The sequence below is a fragment of the Grammomys surdaster genome, unplaced genomic scaffold (assembly GCF_004785775.1).
Source record: "Grammomys surdaster isolate TR1022 unplaced genomic scaffold, NIH_TR_1.0 231, whole genome shotgun sequence".
Classification (NCBI taxonomy): domain Eukaryota; kingdom Metazoa; phylum Chordata; class Mammalia; order Rodentia; family Muridae; genus Grammomys; species Grammomys surdaster.
Window position 1 is genome coordinate 1977745 of NW_021604676.1, and position 18393 is coordinate 1996137.

The 18393-nt window shown below is 37.9% G+C and overlaps 1 protein-coding gene across 4 annotated transcripts in view; it reads left to right on the plus strand.

Moving 5' to 3' along the window:
• Positions 1 to 18393, plus strand: part of Myo5a (myosin VA) — a 154355-nt gene that overhangs the window by 55878 nt on the left and 80084 nt on the right. For all 4 annotated transcript variants that reach the window (XM_028773618.1, XM_028773619.1, XM_028773620.1 and 1 more), the window contains 6 exons: positions 3481 to 3624; positions 7772 to 7853; positions 8588 to 8695; positions 11600 to 11706; positions 14364 to 14629; positions 15381 to 15462. In XM_028773618.1, coding sequence (XP_028629451.1) covers positions 3481 to 3624; positions 7772 to 7853; positions 8588 to 8695; positions 11600 to 11706; positions 14364 to 14629; positions 15381 to 15462 — 789 coding nt within the window. The remainder of the gene's footprint in view (positions 1 to 3480; positions 3625 to 7771; positions 7854 to 8587; positions 8696 to 11599; positions 11707 to 14363; positions 14630 to 15380; positions 15463 to 18393) is intronic.

Consider the following 18393-nt stretch of genomic DNA (forward strand, 5'->3'; position numbering starts at 1 on the left):
AAAACAAAACAAAACAAAACAAAACAAAACAAAACAAAACAAAACAAAACAAAACAAAGAAAGAAAGAAAGAAAGAAAGAAAGAAAGAAAGAGAAAGAAGGAAAGAAAGAAAGAAGGAAAGAGCTTCTGAGTATAATCACTCTCGTCCCTGAACAATTGGCAAAACAAGCTTCAGGACTCTGAGAATGAGAGAGAGTCCTGTGGGCCTGATGGTGAGGCTCCCACAGTTGAAAAGACTCCAGAGCAATAGTGACTCTTTACAGCTCCAATCTGACCAAAGGCAGGAAAAGTGTACTCTGCAAATTGAATTTCAGCAATGGCAGCAGCACCAGTGATCAATTCCAGTTTCAAAGCCTTGTTCATACAATGGGCTCTTAAGACAGTTTCCACATTTGTCTCATAAGTGAACAGTACATCGAAGAACTCCTAAAGGCAACATCTTCACCAACTACTATTGTAGTAGGATCTTTGACCAATCAGTTATCCAAGGCTCTTGTCATTGAATGAAAGGTTTATTTTCTGAGTTTGCTTATACAGCAAGGTCTTTGGGTATTAAAACACAACCAACACACACACACACACACACACACACAAACACACAAACTCACATGAGTTTATAATTTCTAAGTGTCTGTTTAAAAAAAAACAAACAAAATAAAAGAAAAAGCCAGGCAGTGGTGGCACACGCCTTTAATCCCAGCACTTGGGAGGCAGAGGCAGGCGGATTTCTGAGTTCGAGGCCAGCCTGGTCTACAGAGTGAGTTCCAGGACAGCCAGGGCTACACAGAGAAACCCTGTCTCAAAAAACAAACAAACAAACAAACAAAAACAAAAAAACAAACTAAGTATCTATCTGGTTAAATTATCCTAAGCTGGCTTCCCGTCTGGGTCCGAACATAGAGCAGGTCACAGGCGGCAGCTCCGTATCCAACCCCAGAAAACCGAGAGAAACAGGGACTCCCAGGAGCTTGAACTCACGCAGCATCCCAGGTAAAAATGAATCACCCCTGATGCCTGCTGTTAGAAGTTCTAATCCAGATGTGCCAGAAGCCAGGACCCTCGCCCTTACCCTCACCCCCTACCTTTCCCCACCTGCACAATGTCCCCTGAAGCTTGGCAACCGCAAGATCCTGCTTGGCAACTGCCGATAGACTCAAAGCAGTGTACCATATCTTCTGAAGAATAGCAGGGAGACCATAACTCAAGCAGTGTACCATATCTTCTGAAGAATAGCAAGTAGATCATAATTCAAGGCAGTGTACCGTATAGACCATGACATGTTTCAAGGCACAGGCCAAGAAGATTCTGTACTTTTCCACCACCTGGCCCCTCTTAGCCCCTCCCCTTGTAAAACATGCTATAAAAAAGCATCTCATGTTCAAAAAAAAATTTTAAAAAAATTATCCTAAGCTTTTTAAAAATCACTATATTGTGCTAGAAAGATAGTTTTCAATCATTTTTATTCCTCTTCTAAAGTACTTTAAAAGTAATAATCCAAATTCTAATAGTATCTTCATAGCCAACACAAATGATGACACTGTATTTCTTTTAAAATACTACCTCATTGTCTTTGATGAGAAGATCAGGTAAGTATGCTGGCTCCTCCGGCTAGCTAGAATCCTATTGTTTTTATCCCTGAAACTTGTTCTCTCTTAACACTTTACACCATTTTCACATCACTCTGTTTGCTGTGGCTTTCATATACTAATCCTAAAAGACTTTGTACAAGGGACAAACGTTAATCTTATACGGAATAACGTTATTCAGTGTTTAATATATGCATTATGTGAATGCTTGCTCTTCTAACTACACTATGTTTTTATTTTGACTTAAAAGAGTTACAGAAGCATGTCACTAAGTTAAAAAGCAGGCATATGCCATCAAAAACTTAAGGTTATGAACAATATTTAGTAAAATTTAAATTCTCAGTATATGGTTGAAGATATTTACAAGTTAGATAAAACCATTAAAATCAATGTTGGGCTGTAGAGTTCCTCATTTGGAAGAGTGCCTGCCTAACATGAACAGAGCCTGGTGCACATACCTGTAATCCTAGCACTCTATAGGTAGGGGCAGGAGGACCAGGAGTTCAAGGTTAGCCTCAGCTACATAGCAAGTTCAGAGTGAACCTGAACTACATGAGACCCTGTCTTTAAAGCAAGCAAGCAACAAACTCAAAACAACAACAACAAAAACCAGTTAGGTTCTGGAGGGGTGGCTTGATAGATAAAGTAGATAGACCCCTGTAAGCATTCAAACCAGACTTTAGGTCTTAAACACCTCCATTAAAAAGCTGGGCTTAGCCAGGCGGTAGTGACACATGCCTTTAATCCTAGCACAGAGATTAAACTGAGAGACAGAGGCAGGCAGATGTCTGGGTTTGAGGCCAGCCTGGTCTCTATATTGAGTTCTAGGATAGCCATATACCTTGTCTCAGGAAAAAATAAGAAAGAAAGAAACCATAAAAACATAAACAAAAATAGCTGGGTTTGGTGGCCTGCCTAAAATCCTAGTGCTTAGGTGGTAGAGACAGGATTCCAAGGGCATGATGGGTATTGAGATACGCTGCATTGTCAATAAGCTTTGGGTACAGTGAGAAACCCTGCTCAGTAAATAAAGTGGACACCGATCAAGGAAGACAACTGACATTAACCTCTGGGCTTTATGTACACATGCACACACATGTACAGTGCAACTGCATGCATGTGCTGGTACACATACACACATTCACAGAATATGCAAGAAAGAGACATGTTTTTACTTCTGGTTTCTGAAAATGACATTTAAAGTGCATAAAGCCAGGCATGGTGACACATGCCTATACCTTCTGCATTTGGGAAGTAGAAGCAGGAAGATATAAGTTTAAAGGAATCCTTGTCTATATAAGGAACTCATGGCTAGCCTCGGGTATGTGAGATGCTGCCTCAAAATGTAATCAATCAGTAGGGTGGATAATACTAAATATTCTGCTTATAAGCAGTATCATTTGTCCTTTGTTGCTATGGGATAAAATGATAGAACTGGCTAGTTTCTAAAGAGACCTTTTATACCAAACCAGCATTTCCAGGAAATTTTTTCTTTGTCTTAATGGTGTCACATAAGACAGTCTTCTGAGTTTTTGATGGCTAAGGACAAGGCTTTGCTCTGGCAGCTCCAGCCCTATATCTCTCTCTCTGTGGACATGAATGTTTGTATGCCCCAGATGGTGTATGGAAATTTCACCACTGCTGCGTCCATTAGTCCTTCTGCTTCTGAAATGCATTTGTGTGAGAATAACAAGACAAAGAAAGACTATTGGTATCTACCTGTGCAGCTGGGCAAAGCAGACACGTGTGCTCCCTACAGGGGAAAAATTGGATCTCATCTTAAAAGGATCACTAAAAATGGAAGAATTAGATTCTATTCCTTCTCTCTCTGAGTAAGCTTTGTGAATGCCATGCACTGCCCTTCTAAGATCCTGTTTTTTCTCTTGCTTCTTAGTCAATTGGAAATGCCAAAACAACCAGGAATGATAATAGCAGCCGGTTTGGAAAATATATTGAAATTGGTTTTGACAAGAGATATCGAATCATCGGTGCCAATATGAGAACTTACCTTTTAGAGAAATCCAGAGTGGTGTTCCAGGTAAGCTGGATGTGCATATATTCAAATACTTGTGTGTTTTAGGATTACTTTATAATTACTGTTATGTAAAGTTTTCTTGGGTAGACAGGAACAAATACCCAAAAGAGAGCACCAAGGACAGAATAGAAGCTATTTTATGGGAGTCCAGTTTGACTGCCCAATGAATTTATTAGGCTTATTTGCATAGATGTTAACCCCAAAGCAGCTCTGTCACCATGAATGTCCATCCATGATGGATAACAACCTCATGCAAGCTGTATCATAGAGCCCCCTTTCAGTTAACCTTCCGGTTTTGGGGGTTTTGTTTGCTTGGCTAAGTTAGTTGGTTTTGTTTTTATTTCCTAGCATCTCCCAAGATCATTTGCACTGGGGGAGGACAGAGCAGAAAGTAATGGCTGCAGTCTCATCTGACACTTTTGACCCCAATTTCCCTCTTTCTACTCGGATATATCTCAGCTCCATTGGCATTACTTTACATACAGCTACTTCTTTAGGCCTCTGCTCAATTAGTTTTCATGGCTATGAGAGCCAACATAATCTCTTCTCCAAAATGATGGTCATTTTATTCCCAAGGACAAAGCCATACTGAACAACTAGAGAGCCCTTGCTTGCTAGTATGATATACTTTATTTCATAGTACTCTTGAGCATATTCTCATGGCATTACTTTAAATCACACTTGGATAGAAACATGTAAAATGTAAACTGCTGCGTCAGAAGTTGGGGACAACCTCTTGAACCTAATAGTCCTTGAAAGTGGACATTGATTTAGGTTTAATGCTTCATATTTTGATAACTTTACAGTTACTATCTAAAATAATGGATTTCATTATGATATCCATACACATATATGTAATTGTTCCTAGCTCCATACCACTCCTGTACTCCCTGCTGTTCTTCTTTTCTCTTGCTGGTCTGCTTTTATTCATATACGTATATGTATGCATATCTATCTATATCCTAAAGCTAGATTGTGCATGTGAAAGAAAACACATCATGTCTTCTCTACTCCATGACCTCTTGTTCTCTACTGTCCACTGTATAGGCATCGTTCCTCACAGTCTCTATGCTACTTTCATGTTGTGTGTTCATGTCGTTTTATATATGTGCATGTGTCATGCATTTATTTATATTTAAATCTAGGTTCTCCATATAGCAGAAAGAATGCAGTATTTGTCTTTCTGAGTCTGGTATAGTGGTTTTGAATTTTTCTTACAAGATGCTTGTTGAAAAGGCTAGTTAAAAAGAGGTGCTATTTAGTCTTGCCTCTATATTTTCCAACTGATAAAGCATTTATCTATGTCTTCAAAGAGTTACAATTTGAACTCAGCTCAAGAAAAACAAAATATACCTGTCGTCTTTGCTTCTTTTTGATTCTTAGGATATGACATTATTTGGGTAGGATAGTAATGTTATCAGGAAAATTATGAGGAGGGAGTTCTATCTTAGTCTTATTAAAATAGTTGAAAAATGGACTCAGAGGCTTGAGCATACTTTTAAAGTTTGAAAGTAAAGCAACAATAGAGGAAAGCTCAAAATCCCAGCAACCACCAGGAAGAGGGGAGATAGAGGAAAGTCAGGCCTTTTAAGCTAGGTGTGGAAGTCAGACAGTGAAAGGAAAAGTGTGCTCAGGAGTATCTAGCCCCAGATCTGAGTTCCGAGGCACCCAATTCTAGGCTCTTGTACCCTAGAGCAATGGATTGGGAAGGGATGTGGTTAGAAATAGAAACAGACAGCTCATTAAGAAAGGAAAAACACCCAAGGGATGGAAGTGGGCTAATGAGCCGAGGAAAGAACCCAACAGGTACTGAGCCATGTGGCCCCGATCTATTATAGAATAGTTACATAATATCCGTCCCAAGTTCCATCGAATAGGCAGGGCTGTTTGTGAACATGCTCTTTAGAAGAAACCCAGTAAGGAAGGGCTCCCAGCGCTCTTCTACAGACTGGCATTCTTCCTGTTAACACTGATGTTTCAGCCCAGCTCTGTACTGCCACAGAGCTAAAAGAAAGTCTTTGTAACCTGGCTGTAAACTGCCATCAAAACCATAGTTGAATATTTGTATAGGATTTTTTGTTGACACTTACATTGTTGTTTCTTTCTGACGGAAAGGGAGACATGTTACACATTTATAGCACTAGCTGGTGTATAGTCATACATTGTAGGCATTCTAGGCAATGTTGATTATCATTAAAAAAAAGTCAGTATGTGGTTCCTGGTGATCCACTACATACCTCATACCGAGACCCAGAGTCTCAGTGACCCATATGCTTGATGCCACATCATTTAAATTCAAATATTCCACATGTCAGGGTCCATTGTTTATTGCCTAAGTCTGTTGTGGCTTTGAAGTTGTCTAGCACATACCAAGAGTCAAGAGTTGTGGTGTCCAGATACCCTGGCTTTGACTTTGGGATTGTGCCTGGTTAAATATTTAATCTTAAGCAAATTATAATGCTTGATATCTATAAACATAGCATTTGATATTGATAGTAAGGCAATAGCTACCCTCTACTGTTACTCTAGTATTTAAGTTACAAATAACAGTATTATTCACACATAGGATTTTTTTAAGTCTATTAGTGAGAAGAAAGAATGAGTGAAACAGAAATGCATGAAATCCACATAGATATGTGTAGGAACTTGAGACTAATGACATGACTCAGAGGTTAAGAGAGGATCTGAGTCCAAATCCCAGTACATATATAATGGCTACCAACTGTCTGTAACTCTAGTCCCAGGAGATTCAATACCTTCTCCTGCCTTCTACACATACTGCACACATGTGGTGCACAGACATACGTACAGGCAAAACACCTATGTACATAAAGTGAAAATTAATGTTTGAAAAAAAGAAATTTGTAGGATTGTGAGCAAAGTAGGAAATTGACCTTGGTCAGTATGTTGACTAGTGGCTGTTACTGCCTGAGAAGAATGGTAAGCCTTCATCCTTATCTTTAAGTGTGGTAGTAAGTCTTACAGCTCCCCAGTCTCCAGGAGTCTAGAACATTGAGAATGTTTGTTATAACAAATGAATCATAGTCAAAATAAATAGGCCGAGCATTAGCCATCCTGTACAGGATGACTGTAGTGTTTCTGCTGAGCCACCTGCTTTTCTAGTTTCTGTTTGCTGAACCACTTGATCTCTTGCCTCATTGTGCTTGTGATCATCGGTATGTTTATTCAGTGTCCTGTGTCCTGCAATAGTCATTGATGCCTTTGCGTTTTAAGACTTCCCTTAACCTTATTAACATTAATATTTATTGGCATGGATATATTGCAAATTCTAAAAATATGTTGATCGAATGTTAATAATTTTTGCAACTATACTCTAGGTGTATATGTAGAAAAAGACTAAGGAAATACTAAAAATTGACCATAGATTATAAATTATTGTTTTTTTACTTTATCAAATTATTATTCATAGGAAAAATATATATGTTACATACTACAAAGTTTATAATATATAAATGTATAGGGAAAGTATGTTTATGGATTTATTATTATTTATTATTTATTTATTTATTATGGATTTATTTATTATTTATTTATTTTATTTATTTATTATTTATTATTATTTATTTATTATTTTGGCCATCTATCAAGTTGTTCACTAATTCAGAAAGCATTACTAAGCCAGGCAAAATGTTATAGGCCTCTCAGGGGGCTGAATTGGGAGAATCACAAGTTAAGGGCTGTCTGATCTACAGAGGAATTCAGAGACAGAAAAGACATTTAGATAAGACTATCTCAATAAAAAGGGTCGAAACTAGACTTGGGCTATAGTGCAGTGGTAGGGAACACTTGTCTAGAATATTCGAGGTCATGGGTTTAGACTACAATACTAAAAAACCTTAAAATCCTTGCTCGCTGGTATTTATACTGAATATGACTAGTACATCTTTATTACTTATTTTCTATTTTTCAAGAGACAGAGTCTTACTGTTTTGCCTAATCTGGCTTCAAGTCTCAAGCCATCCTCCTATCTTGCATATATACTATAAATCATAAGGGTTAATTATTTAAATCAGTTTTACAAAATGTGGGGATTTACTGAGATAATACAACATTAAAATTTTATGTTATCATAGATTTTCCTGAGTTTTATATTAAAATGCCACAATTGAAAACTCTTCTTATTTCAAAGGCAGAAGAAGAGAGAAACTACCATATCTTCTATCAGCTCTGTGCTTCAGCAAAGTTACCTGAATTTAAGATGCTGCGGTTAGGTATGAATATGACACTAGATTTCTCGTATTGGTGTTCTTTTCTGTTAAGTTTTGAGTTCTCAAGTTTGTCAAAAAAAAATCCTCCTTAGTACTAAAATATTTATGAAGAAAATGATTCCTGGAGGTCTGCATCTAGCTTTAGAACCCCCACGGGGAGGAGGGTGTGGCTCTAATCAGGCACAGGACTGGCCCTGTGGAAGCTGGGTAAGGAGGAGGTGGGTTTAGGGTCTAGCCTCTGCTATTTTGTTTGTTTATTTTGTGGTTCATTTTGTTTTGTTCATTTCATTTTGAGACAGGATTTCTTTGTGTAGCCTTGGTTATCTTTGGCTCTGTAGACCAGGCTGGTCTGGAACTCATAGCTATCAGCTGCCTCTGTGTCCCAAGGGCTGGGATTAAAGGTATGTGCCACCACCGCCTGGCTCACCTCACTTTTATATATGTTTGAAAACTGTTCTGATGAAAGAGGAAACTTGTCCTAGTAGCTTGTTTGGAACTAACTCTGAAGAAAACATTATTTATTTCACCAATTAAGATAAAATCTTAAACTTTATATTAGAATGTCAGTGTAAACTAGACAGACTCCAAACCTTGCGTGTGCGTGTGCGTGTGCGTGTGCGTGTGCGTGTGCGTGTGTGTGTAATCAGTGTGTTGTCACTACCTGTAATTCAGCATGTTTATAGGGTGGAAGTCTAACCTTCTCATACACTAAAAACCTTTTCTTTCCTTCACTGCAGGAAATGCAGATAGTTTTCATTACACGAAGCAAGGAGGCAGCCCTATGATAGAAGGAGTGGATGATGCAAAGGAGATGGCGCACACCAGGCAGGCCTGCTCTCTGCTGGGTAATGTCATCTGTCTTGAACTCATGAGTGCTGGTCATTTGGACTCAAGCAGTCTTTGTTTGGAATATTCGTTTGTCTTTGTGTTAACTGGTCAACAGTGCTGGGAGATTTCACATGTATGGAACGCAGAGAAATGGGCATGGCGTTTCTTAGAATGGTTCTAGGATTAGATAGTGGCAGTAGTGGCTCAACCTTGTAAAGTCACCAAAGATCATTGAATTGCACTTTAAAACCATATTTCAGCATCCAGAGAGGTAAGATTAACTTTTAGCTAAATGTTTAAAAAAAATCTAGGGTTTGAGACTAATTGAAATGGATTTTGTATAAACATATTCTGTGGGTCTTGGTTGTTCGGGAGCTTGATTACTTGGTTTTTTGGCTTTGTTTGTTGGTAATGTTTGGAGATAGGTTTTAACCATGTAGCCCAGCCTGGTCTAGGACTTGCAGTCCCTCTGCCTCCGTCTCTGTGCTGGGATGGAGGGCATGTGACACTGTGCCAGTGCAGGCTTTGCTGCATTATTTTTATTGCTGTCTTCAGGGTCTTTACAACTGCTAAAAAGCAAAACTAAATTGGCATGGTGACAGAACACATGTATTCTACTGTTTTCATTGTTTTTGATAAAGGAATTTTAAAATTTTGTTTGAGAATTTTATACATGCGCATAGTGTTATTGCTGTGTTTCTGAAGCAGATCCCACTGACTGTAGAGGTCTGGTGTGCTGGGGAGTGGAGAGATGGGGACATCCTCTTAGAGACAGGGCTGTGGGGAGGAGGTATGAGATGGAGAATAGTCAGAGGGTGGACTGGGAGGGGGATAAAATCTGGAATGTGAAAAAAAGATTAAATAAAATTTTAAAATATAAATAAATAAAAAGCAAGTGTTAAATCTGAGTGCCAGTCAGTTTATACTTAGAGTTGTAAATAGTATACAATCTCTAAAGGTGCTCTTTAAAAAAAAAGCCTCAGAATAAAAGTAACTCAAATACTGTATTTTGTTATTTAGAGATATACCTTCTAATAAGGGAGCTTAGGTCCTGAACCCTGTAAGACTTGCTAAAAATACACTCTCATACTACTTCACAAAACATTGGACTCAGCATCTGCATTTTAGCAGGGTGTACAGTTGATCCATGTGCACATTAAGTCCCAGAGAGTATTGTTTTACTTAAGAATTTTGAAAGTCCAGTATGGAGCTGTGTTTCTGGTTTTTACTTCTTCCCTTGAGGGTGTCCAGGACTGTTGCACACCTGGTGGGAAAGGATATAGCGAAGTCCAGAACTGGTGGGTGGACAGGATCCTGGTCTGGCAGTAAATGCTAGGGGTGAGGAGGGGTTGGGGGGTGGGAAGTTGAGGGGTAGAAGACCAGAGGCCTGAAGGGGGGGTGTCAGGTAGGCATCTTCTCCAAAGATTACAGTGTTACAGCTCTTCAGTGTTACAGTTCTTTGAGAGGACATTCAGTGAAACTACTCTGTCAGACAGTAGTCAATGAAATAGCTTGTGCACATATACTTTATTTGGGTGAATCAAGGGCTATATATATATGAACCTTGGATAGTGGGAAGGGGTTCTTTTTAGGGTAAAGTTTCATTGACTGAGGCTTAAGGTTCTATGGATACCTCATTTGCATGGAGACGGATTCCAGGAGATTGAACTTGTAATGTGATATTCCTCAGGTAGAAGATTGTGGGTCATGATCCTCAGCTCAGGCAAAGAAGAGTATGCCCCATTAAGAAAAAGGGAGTCTTCCATTTTTCACAAAGCTAAAGAAAGCTGTCTGAAAATGGTAGACTATAACCTTACTATCAAGGTACAACAGAGTTATGATAGTACGCTCCTTTCCTTTAATCCCAGCACTCAGGAGCCAGAGGCAGCAGAATCTCTGAGTTTGAGGCCAGTCTAGTCTACACAGTGAGTTAAAGGACAGCCAGGGCTACATAGATAAGGCCTTGTCTCAAAAAAATAAAAATAAATAAACCAAACAGACAGGAAGGAAGGAGGGAAGGAAGGAAGGAAGGAAGGAGGGAGGGAGGGAGGGAGGAAGGAAGGAAGGAAGGAAGGAAGGAAGGAAGGAAGGAAGGAAGGAAAGCAAGCAAGCCATTACATAATGTAGGAAATAGCAAAACTATTCACCATAAGGTTAATTCTCTATTACCCTTTATAAAAATGTTTTTAAAATAGTTTTACACTTTTACTTACAGAATTATGTTTAATATTCTAGAACTTTTGTTCTTTACTGAAAAATTGAAGCCAGATCTGGTAAAAGCCATAAAGTATCCAACTTTCTGATCTCACCCTATCATTTAGGTCTTGTTCCAGTGCTGTGTTTGGATCTTCACTTATTAGCTTAGGATATAGAACCATCTGAACACTTCTAATATTTGGATCTCTTTCATTCCTAATTAATCTATACTTAGAAGTAATTCAATAATCCAACTTAAATCAGCCTTATTGGGCTACAATATGCATTTAGAGTAGGGATGAGTAGTGGCAATAATATTAATAAAATACTTATACGTCTAAGATGTGACAATAGTAATTTTTTTTAATACCTAACATGTCCAGGTATGCTCTGCACATTATTTCATTTAATATTACAAACACTCTTTGCAAAATTATCCCCTTATCTCAAGTGAGAAAACCAAGTCATAGACAATGAAGTTACGTGTCTGTGATTATTGCAAGACATGAGACCATATTAGGCACACTCCACAACCCACATTGCGAAACTGCCTAATGTGTTACTGTGAACAAAACTGAAAGTATTGTTATATGTGACTAAATATGTAATATACACATCTGGGAATATTCAAGAATTAATAGTAGACTTAAATTTTTCTTATAATTTCTTTGTTACTATTCAGTGTTCTTTGTTGACATCAAGTGCTTGTTTTTACTCTATTTCAGGAATTAGTGAATCTTACCAAATGGGAATTTTTCGAATACTCGCTGGTATTCTTCACTTAGGCAATGTTGGATTTGCATCTCGAGATTCAGACAGCTGCACAATAGCTGTAAGTCCAGATCAAGCTTAATGCAATTTTAATAGATTTTAATGCCTGTCTGTTAGTTTTGTTTGTTTGTTTTACAACTAGAGATAGAACTTGGGGCCTTTGTACAATTTACAGTCACTGTGTTTGTAACATGCCACCATGTTAGTCTTTTTGAACATGGTCCTGGGGGGCAAATTCAGGTCCACTTTATCTACTGAGCCATCTCTCTAGATCGACAGTAGATTTAATTTCATTTACTTGTTTATTATTTTATTTACTCAGTTTTTGTGCACATGTATAAGCACACAGGTACATAAATCTGTATGTGTATACAGGCCAGATGAGGGCATTGGATCTCTCAGAGCTAGAGATTCAGGCAGTGGCTTATTACATGGGTGCTAGAATGCAAACTCCAGTCCTGATATTGTGTAGCAAGTACTTTTACCTGCTGACCTATCTTTTCAGCACCATTATTTTTATTTGTGTGTTTGTTTGTATGTGTGTATGTGAGTGCTGACCACACATGTGGAATCCAAAGTACACCTTTTGGGAGTTGGTTTTCCCCTTACACCCCACTGAGGCAGGTCTCTCTTGTTTCTACCTGTTCATGGTTTTGGCCAGTTCTCCTGTCTTTGCTTTCCATTCTATCATGGAGTACTGGGATTACAGATGATTGCCATCATGTCCAGCTTTTTGCTTGGGTCCCAGGGATTGAACATACGTCATCAGGCTTGTGCAGCAAGCTCTTTTACCCACCCAGCCATCTCTCTTGCCCCAATATTTTTTAAAGGAGAAAATAATAGCTCTGATTTAAACATCTAATTTCTTTTAAGAAACTAAGTGCCCTCCTCCTTAAAGATAGAGTCTTGCCTGTGGCCAGGCTGATCTCAAACTTGTGACAATCTGGGACTACAGATAAATATAATCACACCTGGCACCAGTTTTTGGTTTTGTTTTGTTTCTTTCCAAAAGCAGCTTTATTGAGATATAATCTATTTACCAGCACCAGTATATGGTTATGAGTATGCTCATAGGTGTGTTCAACCATCACCACAGGTAGCTTAAAATACTTTGAAAAAGAAGCCTGGACATCTTACCTATCACCAACTTGTACTCCTATCTCCTCAACTCAAACAACTTGAGTCTACCATATCTTGCTCTGTAGAGTTATGTATCCTGGACACTCATAGAAGTTGAATCTTGTGATACGTGGTCTTTCACAGTTGGTCCATGCTGTAGCACGTATTGTTCCTTCATGATCGGTAGGTGTTGTAAATGAAGGTTCTGAATCTGAGTCTGAGGTGACTACCTCAGGATCCAGAGATGAGGACGTCAGGAAACTCAGGCTTTAATGACAATGCTGATAGAAACTAGCCATGTGATTGTCTTTGTCAAGTTGTTTGTTCTCTGGGATCTCCAATCCTCAGTTTTCACTGAGAGATGATGTATAACCTGGCACTACCCAGGAATGTTGTCAGATGCAAGATATGGGAAAATAAAACACAGTGACATGGATTAAACAAGACAAGATTTATCAAAACCCACTCATATAAGATCCACAGAAAATATGTAAGGGATTCAGGGATATGTTAGTCATTAACGAATTCTAATCCCAAAGCCCTTCAAATGACATCAGACTGTCTACTTCAGACCTCTTCAGACCTTCAGTGGCCTGAGGATGCAGGTCAGTCACGGCCTCTGTGGCTTCAGTTTGTACATTTTCTACTTTATTTTACTCCTCCTCTTGCTAGTTTCCCTCCTACTGCAGTTGTTTTGAGTTTTTAAAAATCTTGCTGTTACCCTCAACTTAGACAACTTTTCTCTTGACCAAGAAGTAAGTACTGGCTATTCTTTCATATTCTAATGTATGATCTAAGATAACTGTCTCCTGCCATGCTGGATAGAGAGAACTCCCCTCCTATGGATTCTCACCACTGTGTCTGCCTCTTTTCAATGTTTCACATGTCATTAAGTATGTCCCATAAGACTGCAAACACTAGGTGTTGCTGTGATAAGACATCATGAACAAGGCAACTTATAGAAGAAAGAATTTATTTGGGGCTTACAGTTTCAGAAAGTGAGTCCATGACTGTCACAGGGAAACATGGCAGCAGGCAGACAGGCGAGGCAGTAAAGGCAGTAGCCAAGAGCTTATGGCTTGATCCACGTGCACAAGGTAGAGATAAAGAGACACTGGGGATGATGTGGGCTTTTGAAACCTCCAGATCTGCTCCCAGTAACACACCTCCTTCAAGAATGGCACACCTCCCAATCATTTCCAAACAGTTCCACTAACTGGGAATCGAGTATTGAGATACATGATCTGCTGAGGCCCATTCTCATTCAGACCACACAGGAGCCATGCTTATTTTTGTTTAATACCACAGATTTGATGACTAGCTGACAGATTCTTGACTGAGTGATTTACTATGACCTAATAGAGATACAGCCAAACCAAGAATGGGTTTTTTTTGTTTGTTTGTTTAAAATGAGCCCTACAAGAGATTGCAAAGTGACTTCCAGATGCTGGATTATGTATGGATGCTTCTGATTATATTCACTGATCAGATATGAATGACGTTAATATCTGTTTGACAGAGATACTGCTGAATTTTGTGACCTTTTTCAGAAATTATTCTCTGATTTGGCCATACACAATAACACATTCTCTTTTGTAGCCTAAGCATGAGCCTCTTATCATCTTCTGTGACCTTATGGGTGTGGATTATGAAGAGATGTGTCACTGGCTTTGCCACCGAAAGCTAGCTACTGCCACAGAGACATACATCAAGCCCATCTCCAAGCTGCAGGCCACAAATGCCCGAGATGCTTTAGCCAAGCACATTTATGCTAAGCTCTTTAACTGGATTGTTGATCATGTCAATCAGGCTCTCCATTCCGCTGTCAAACAGCACTCTTTCATTGGTGTGCTGGACATTTACGGGTGAGTGCATTTGGCTGGCTGCCCTAGGCTGCTGGGAAGCAGTTGTTTATTTGGAGGTGTTTTGTACCTCTTTGCACTGTTTAATTTGCTTTCTACTGGAGAAGAGAAGGAAATCCTACTTATAACCATTCAGAAGTGTCTTGATGATGGAGATATAATGATGCAAAAAAATGCACATTGCTTAAAACAAAAATTAACTCAGCTCCAGAGTATATCAACTAAGCTAATGGGTAGAATTAATTGGTTTTCAGACTCTCATATGATAAATTATTGAATTTCTAAAAATACAATTTCATTTCTAGTTCCCTTCTCTGAATACACTACTGTAAATATTGATACTTTTTTGTACAAGGACTTGTTTGGCAGCTAATTTTTCACTCTCTGGTTCAGTTTTTCAGAAGAACCTATAAGGCTTCTGTTTCTATCTCTCTCTTTTGTGTGAAATGTTAGGAGAATAAATTGATAAGAACTGTGGCTTTAGCATAGTTCTATTGTTTTCCTACTGGAGGATGAATTAGCCTCAAACACCCAAGGCTGCATATCCTTAGGCAGGACCATACAAAGGAAGCTTTGTCTCAGCTGATGCTCATCATATTCTGTCCTTTACAACTTACAGACCTTTATCTCATAAGTAAAAGAAAAGGTGATGTTAAGCAACTTCCCAGTTTTCTCTTCCAAGTGTGCATATTTTAAATATTTTTTAAAATTATTATTTTTCTTTTCTTTCTACTTTACTTTTTCGATATTACAGATTTGAAACCTTTGAGATAAATAGTTTTGAACAGTTCTGTATAAATTATGCAAATGAAAAACTACAGCAACAATTCAACATGGTAAGAATTTTCTTTCTTGAATAAGATTCTGCTATAAACTTTTCTTTTGAATTCTTAGTCTTTTTTTATTCTTTTTTTTATTGGATATTTTACTTATTTACATTTCAGATGTCATTCCCTTTCTCCATTTCCCCTTCTAAAAACCCTCTATCCCATCCTCCCTCCTCCTTTTTGCTTTTATACCATTTTATTTTATTGGATAGTTTATTTATTTACATTTCGGATGTCATCCCCTTTCCCCATTTCCCCTCCCTAAAGTCCTCTATCCTATCTCCCCTCTTCCTTTTTGCTTTTATACCATTTGAATTACAGGCAAGTATTCAGGTAAGTTCTAGGCTGAGGGTCTAGCAACACAATAGATGCAAATAGTCAAGTACCAAGCAAGACAAACAACAAAAATAGTCAAAGAACAAGCAAGGCAATAAACAAAATTCCATGAACATTCCTGTGACCACTGTTTCTAAGGGCTTAACACAATGGGGAGGAATAAAAGTCTTCCCAGGACAAAAAGGGCTAGCATGATCAAGCTATATATGCCATTCTTGAAGCTTGACCAAAATAGAAATACTGACCTCAGGCCATGGGTAATTTTATCAGCAGTATCCGCCCCATCAACATTCAGCAGAGTAACATTCTTTAAATTCATAAACTCGCTATGCAAAGTTAAAACATCCAGAGAGGTGTTAGAATTATGCCAAATACACTCCAAGTGTCTTTAAACTTTTTCCTAATTATAATGACTACCACTGTAAATTTTAAAACTCACACGAATCCAATTGTATTTGGCATGACTCTCAATGGCTCCTTACCTTAAACTCTGAACCTCCTTCCAATAATTTTAATAGGATAAAGAGCATCAATCCGTTGCTCCAAATGCCTATCTAAATCCTCTTGTACATTCAACACATTAGTAACATTTTTTGCTAAATGATTAACAAAAGTAGCTGTCTTAACTTCTTGTATCAAAGCAATTGCAGAAGCAGTGGTGCTAGCAATTAATGTAGTTAAAGCTGTTATACCAGCAATAATCTTTCTTGAATAAGATTCTGCTATACACTTTTCTTTTGAATTCTTAGTCTTTTTTAAAAAGAAGAAGCTTGGTCTCTGAAATAAACTCCTGAACTGTAATCCTTATATTGGATTTAGAATAGGGAAACTGTCAGAGAACAGAGTTTGGAACAATGTTACAAATTAATATGGCATTAAAAAATGTTTAACAGTTATCCCTTATCTGGAATAATGAACATTTGGAGCAAATAATTTGAGTGAGAGATGCAGGAAGTGGGACTTGCTGTTAGAAGCCAACTATATGTGGGGTTACTACTAACATTGTTTACTATGTTAGGAAGATGGCAGAATTTCACAAGTTTTCTTTTCAATAGGCTGTGTAAAGGCAGTGGGTGTATTTTGGGAGTGGCCTATACTAGCTTTGAGCTAACCTCCTTCCTCACATTCCAAGCATTGGATTACAGACTTGCCACCACCGTATCACCCAGTTTAAACAGAGCGAGTTCTTTGCCTGAAATGAATGCTAAATTTCTCTCAAAATAATCTATACTTTAGTATATACATTTCTGTAATAATGTAAAACAATAAATTGTGCTTGAAAAACATTCTTTTTATTTTCAGAAAACAAAGATCATTGTAGTTGGTAAAGCTAGAGATAGTACAGTTCATTTTTTAGGTTTTGTTGAGTCCTTAAAGAAGTTTCGACTATGACAGAATACTGTGCTATGTTTAGATGCTGCTTGTCTTTGAAGACTTTTTTTCTATGATGTGGAAACCTTTTACATATATTGAATATATACATATTCAATATATATACATATTCAATATATATTTACATATTATGAATATATATTATATATATATATATTGCTAAATAAATAACTGGAGAAAACAAAGACAAAATAAAATTTCAAACTGAGAAGTAAAAAAACTCTGATTAGCATATTCTTTTTAAAATTTTTCTTATTTTTATTTTATGTGTATTGGTATTTTGCATGCATATATGTCTGTGTAAAGGTTGCTGGATCCTCTGGAATTGGAGCTATACACAATTGTCAGCTACTGCATGGGTGCTGGGAATTGAACCCTGGTCCTCCAGAAGGGTTGTCAGTGCTCTTAACCGCTGAGCCGTATCTCCAGCCCCTTGATTAGTATATTCTTTTAAAATATGAAATAAATACTAAAAAAATAGCAAAGAAAATTAAAAATTTCTGACTATAGGCAGTCAGATTGGGGTTGTATACATTTGAGACTAAAGTTTTAACTTTTAGGTTGTTTGACATTGTAAAATATAAGTACTTTGATAAACATTTAGCCATCTTTGTTTAGCAAGTAAAGCTGTTTAATACAGTGAAACAATGTATAGTGACATTTTTACAACCTTAAGGGTTTCCATAACAGGATTCCTATTTCATCAGTTAAGGATAGTTGTGAGCCACCTGTGAGTACTAGGAATTGAATTGATGTCCTGTGCAAGACCAACAAATGCTCTTAAATACTGAGCCATCTCTCTAGCCCCCAAATCCATAATTCTCAAATATACCTTATTTATCCCTTTACCAATAGAAATAACAGAACACATTTGTTAACTAGAATTATATGAATTATATGGATAATGTTTTTTTTGTTTTTTTTTTTTTTTTGAGGCAGGGTTTCTCTGTGTAGCCCTGGCTGTCCTGGAACTCACTTTTTAGACCAGGCTGGCCTCAAACTCACAGTGATCTGCCTGCTTCTCCTTTCAGAGTGCTGGGATTAAAGGCGTGCACCACCACTGCCTGGTTTGGATGATCTTTTTGATCAAGGATTAGTACTGCAAATGAGCTAAGATGATATTGCCATAAGTGTAGAATATAGTGGAAAAGTTCCAAGTGTACAGAGAGAGAGAGAGAGAGAGAGAGAGAGAGAGAGAGAGAGAGAGAGAGA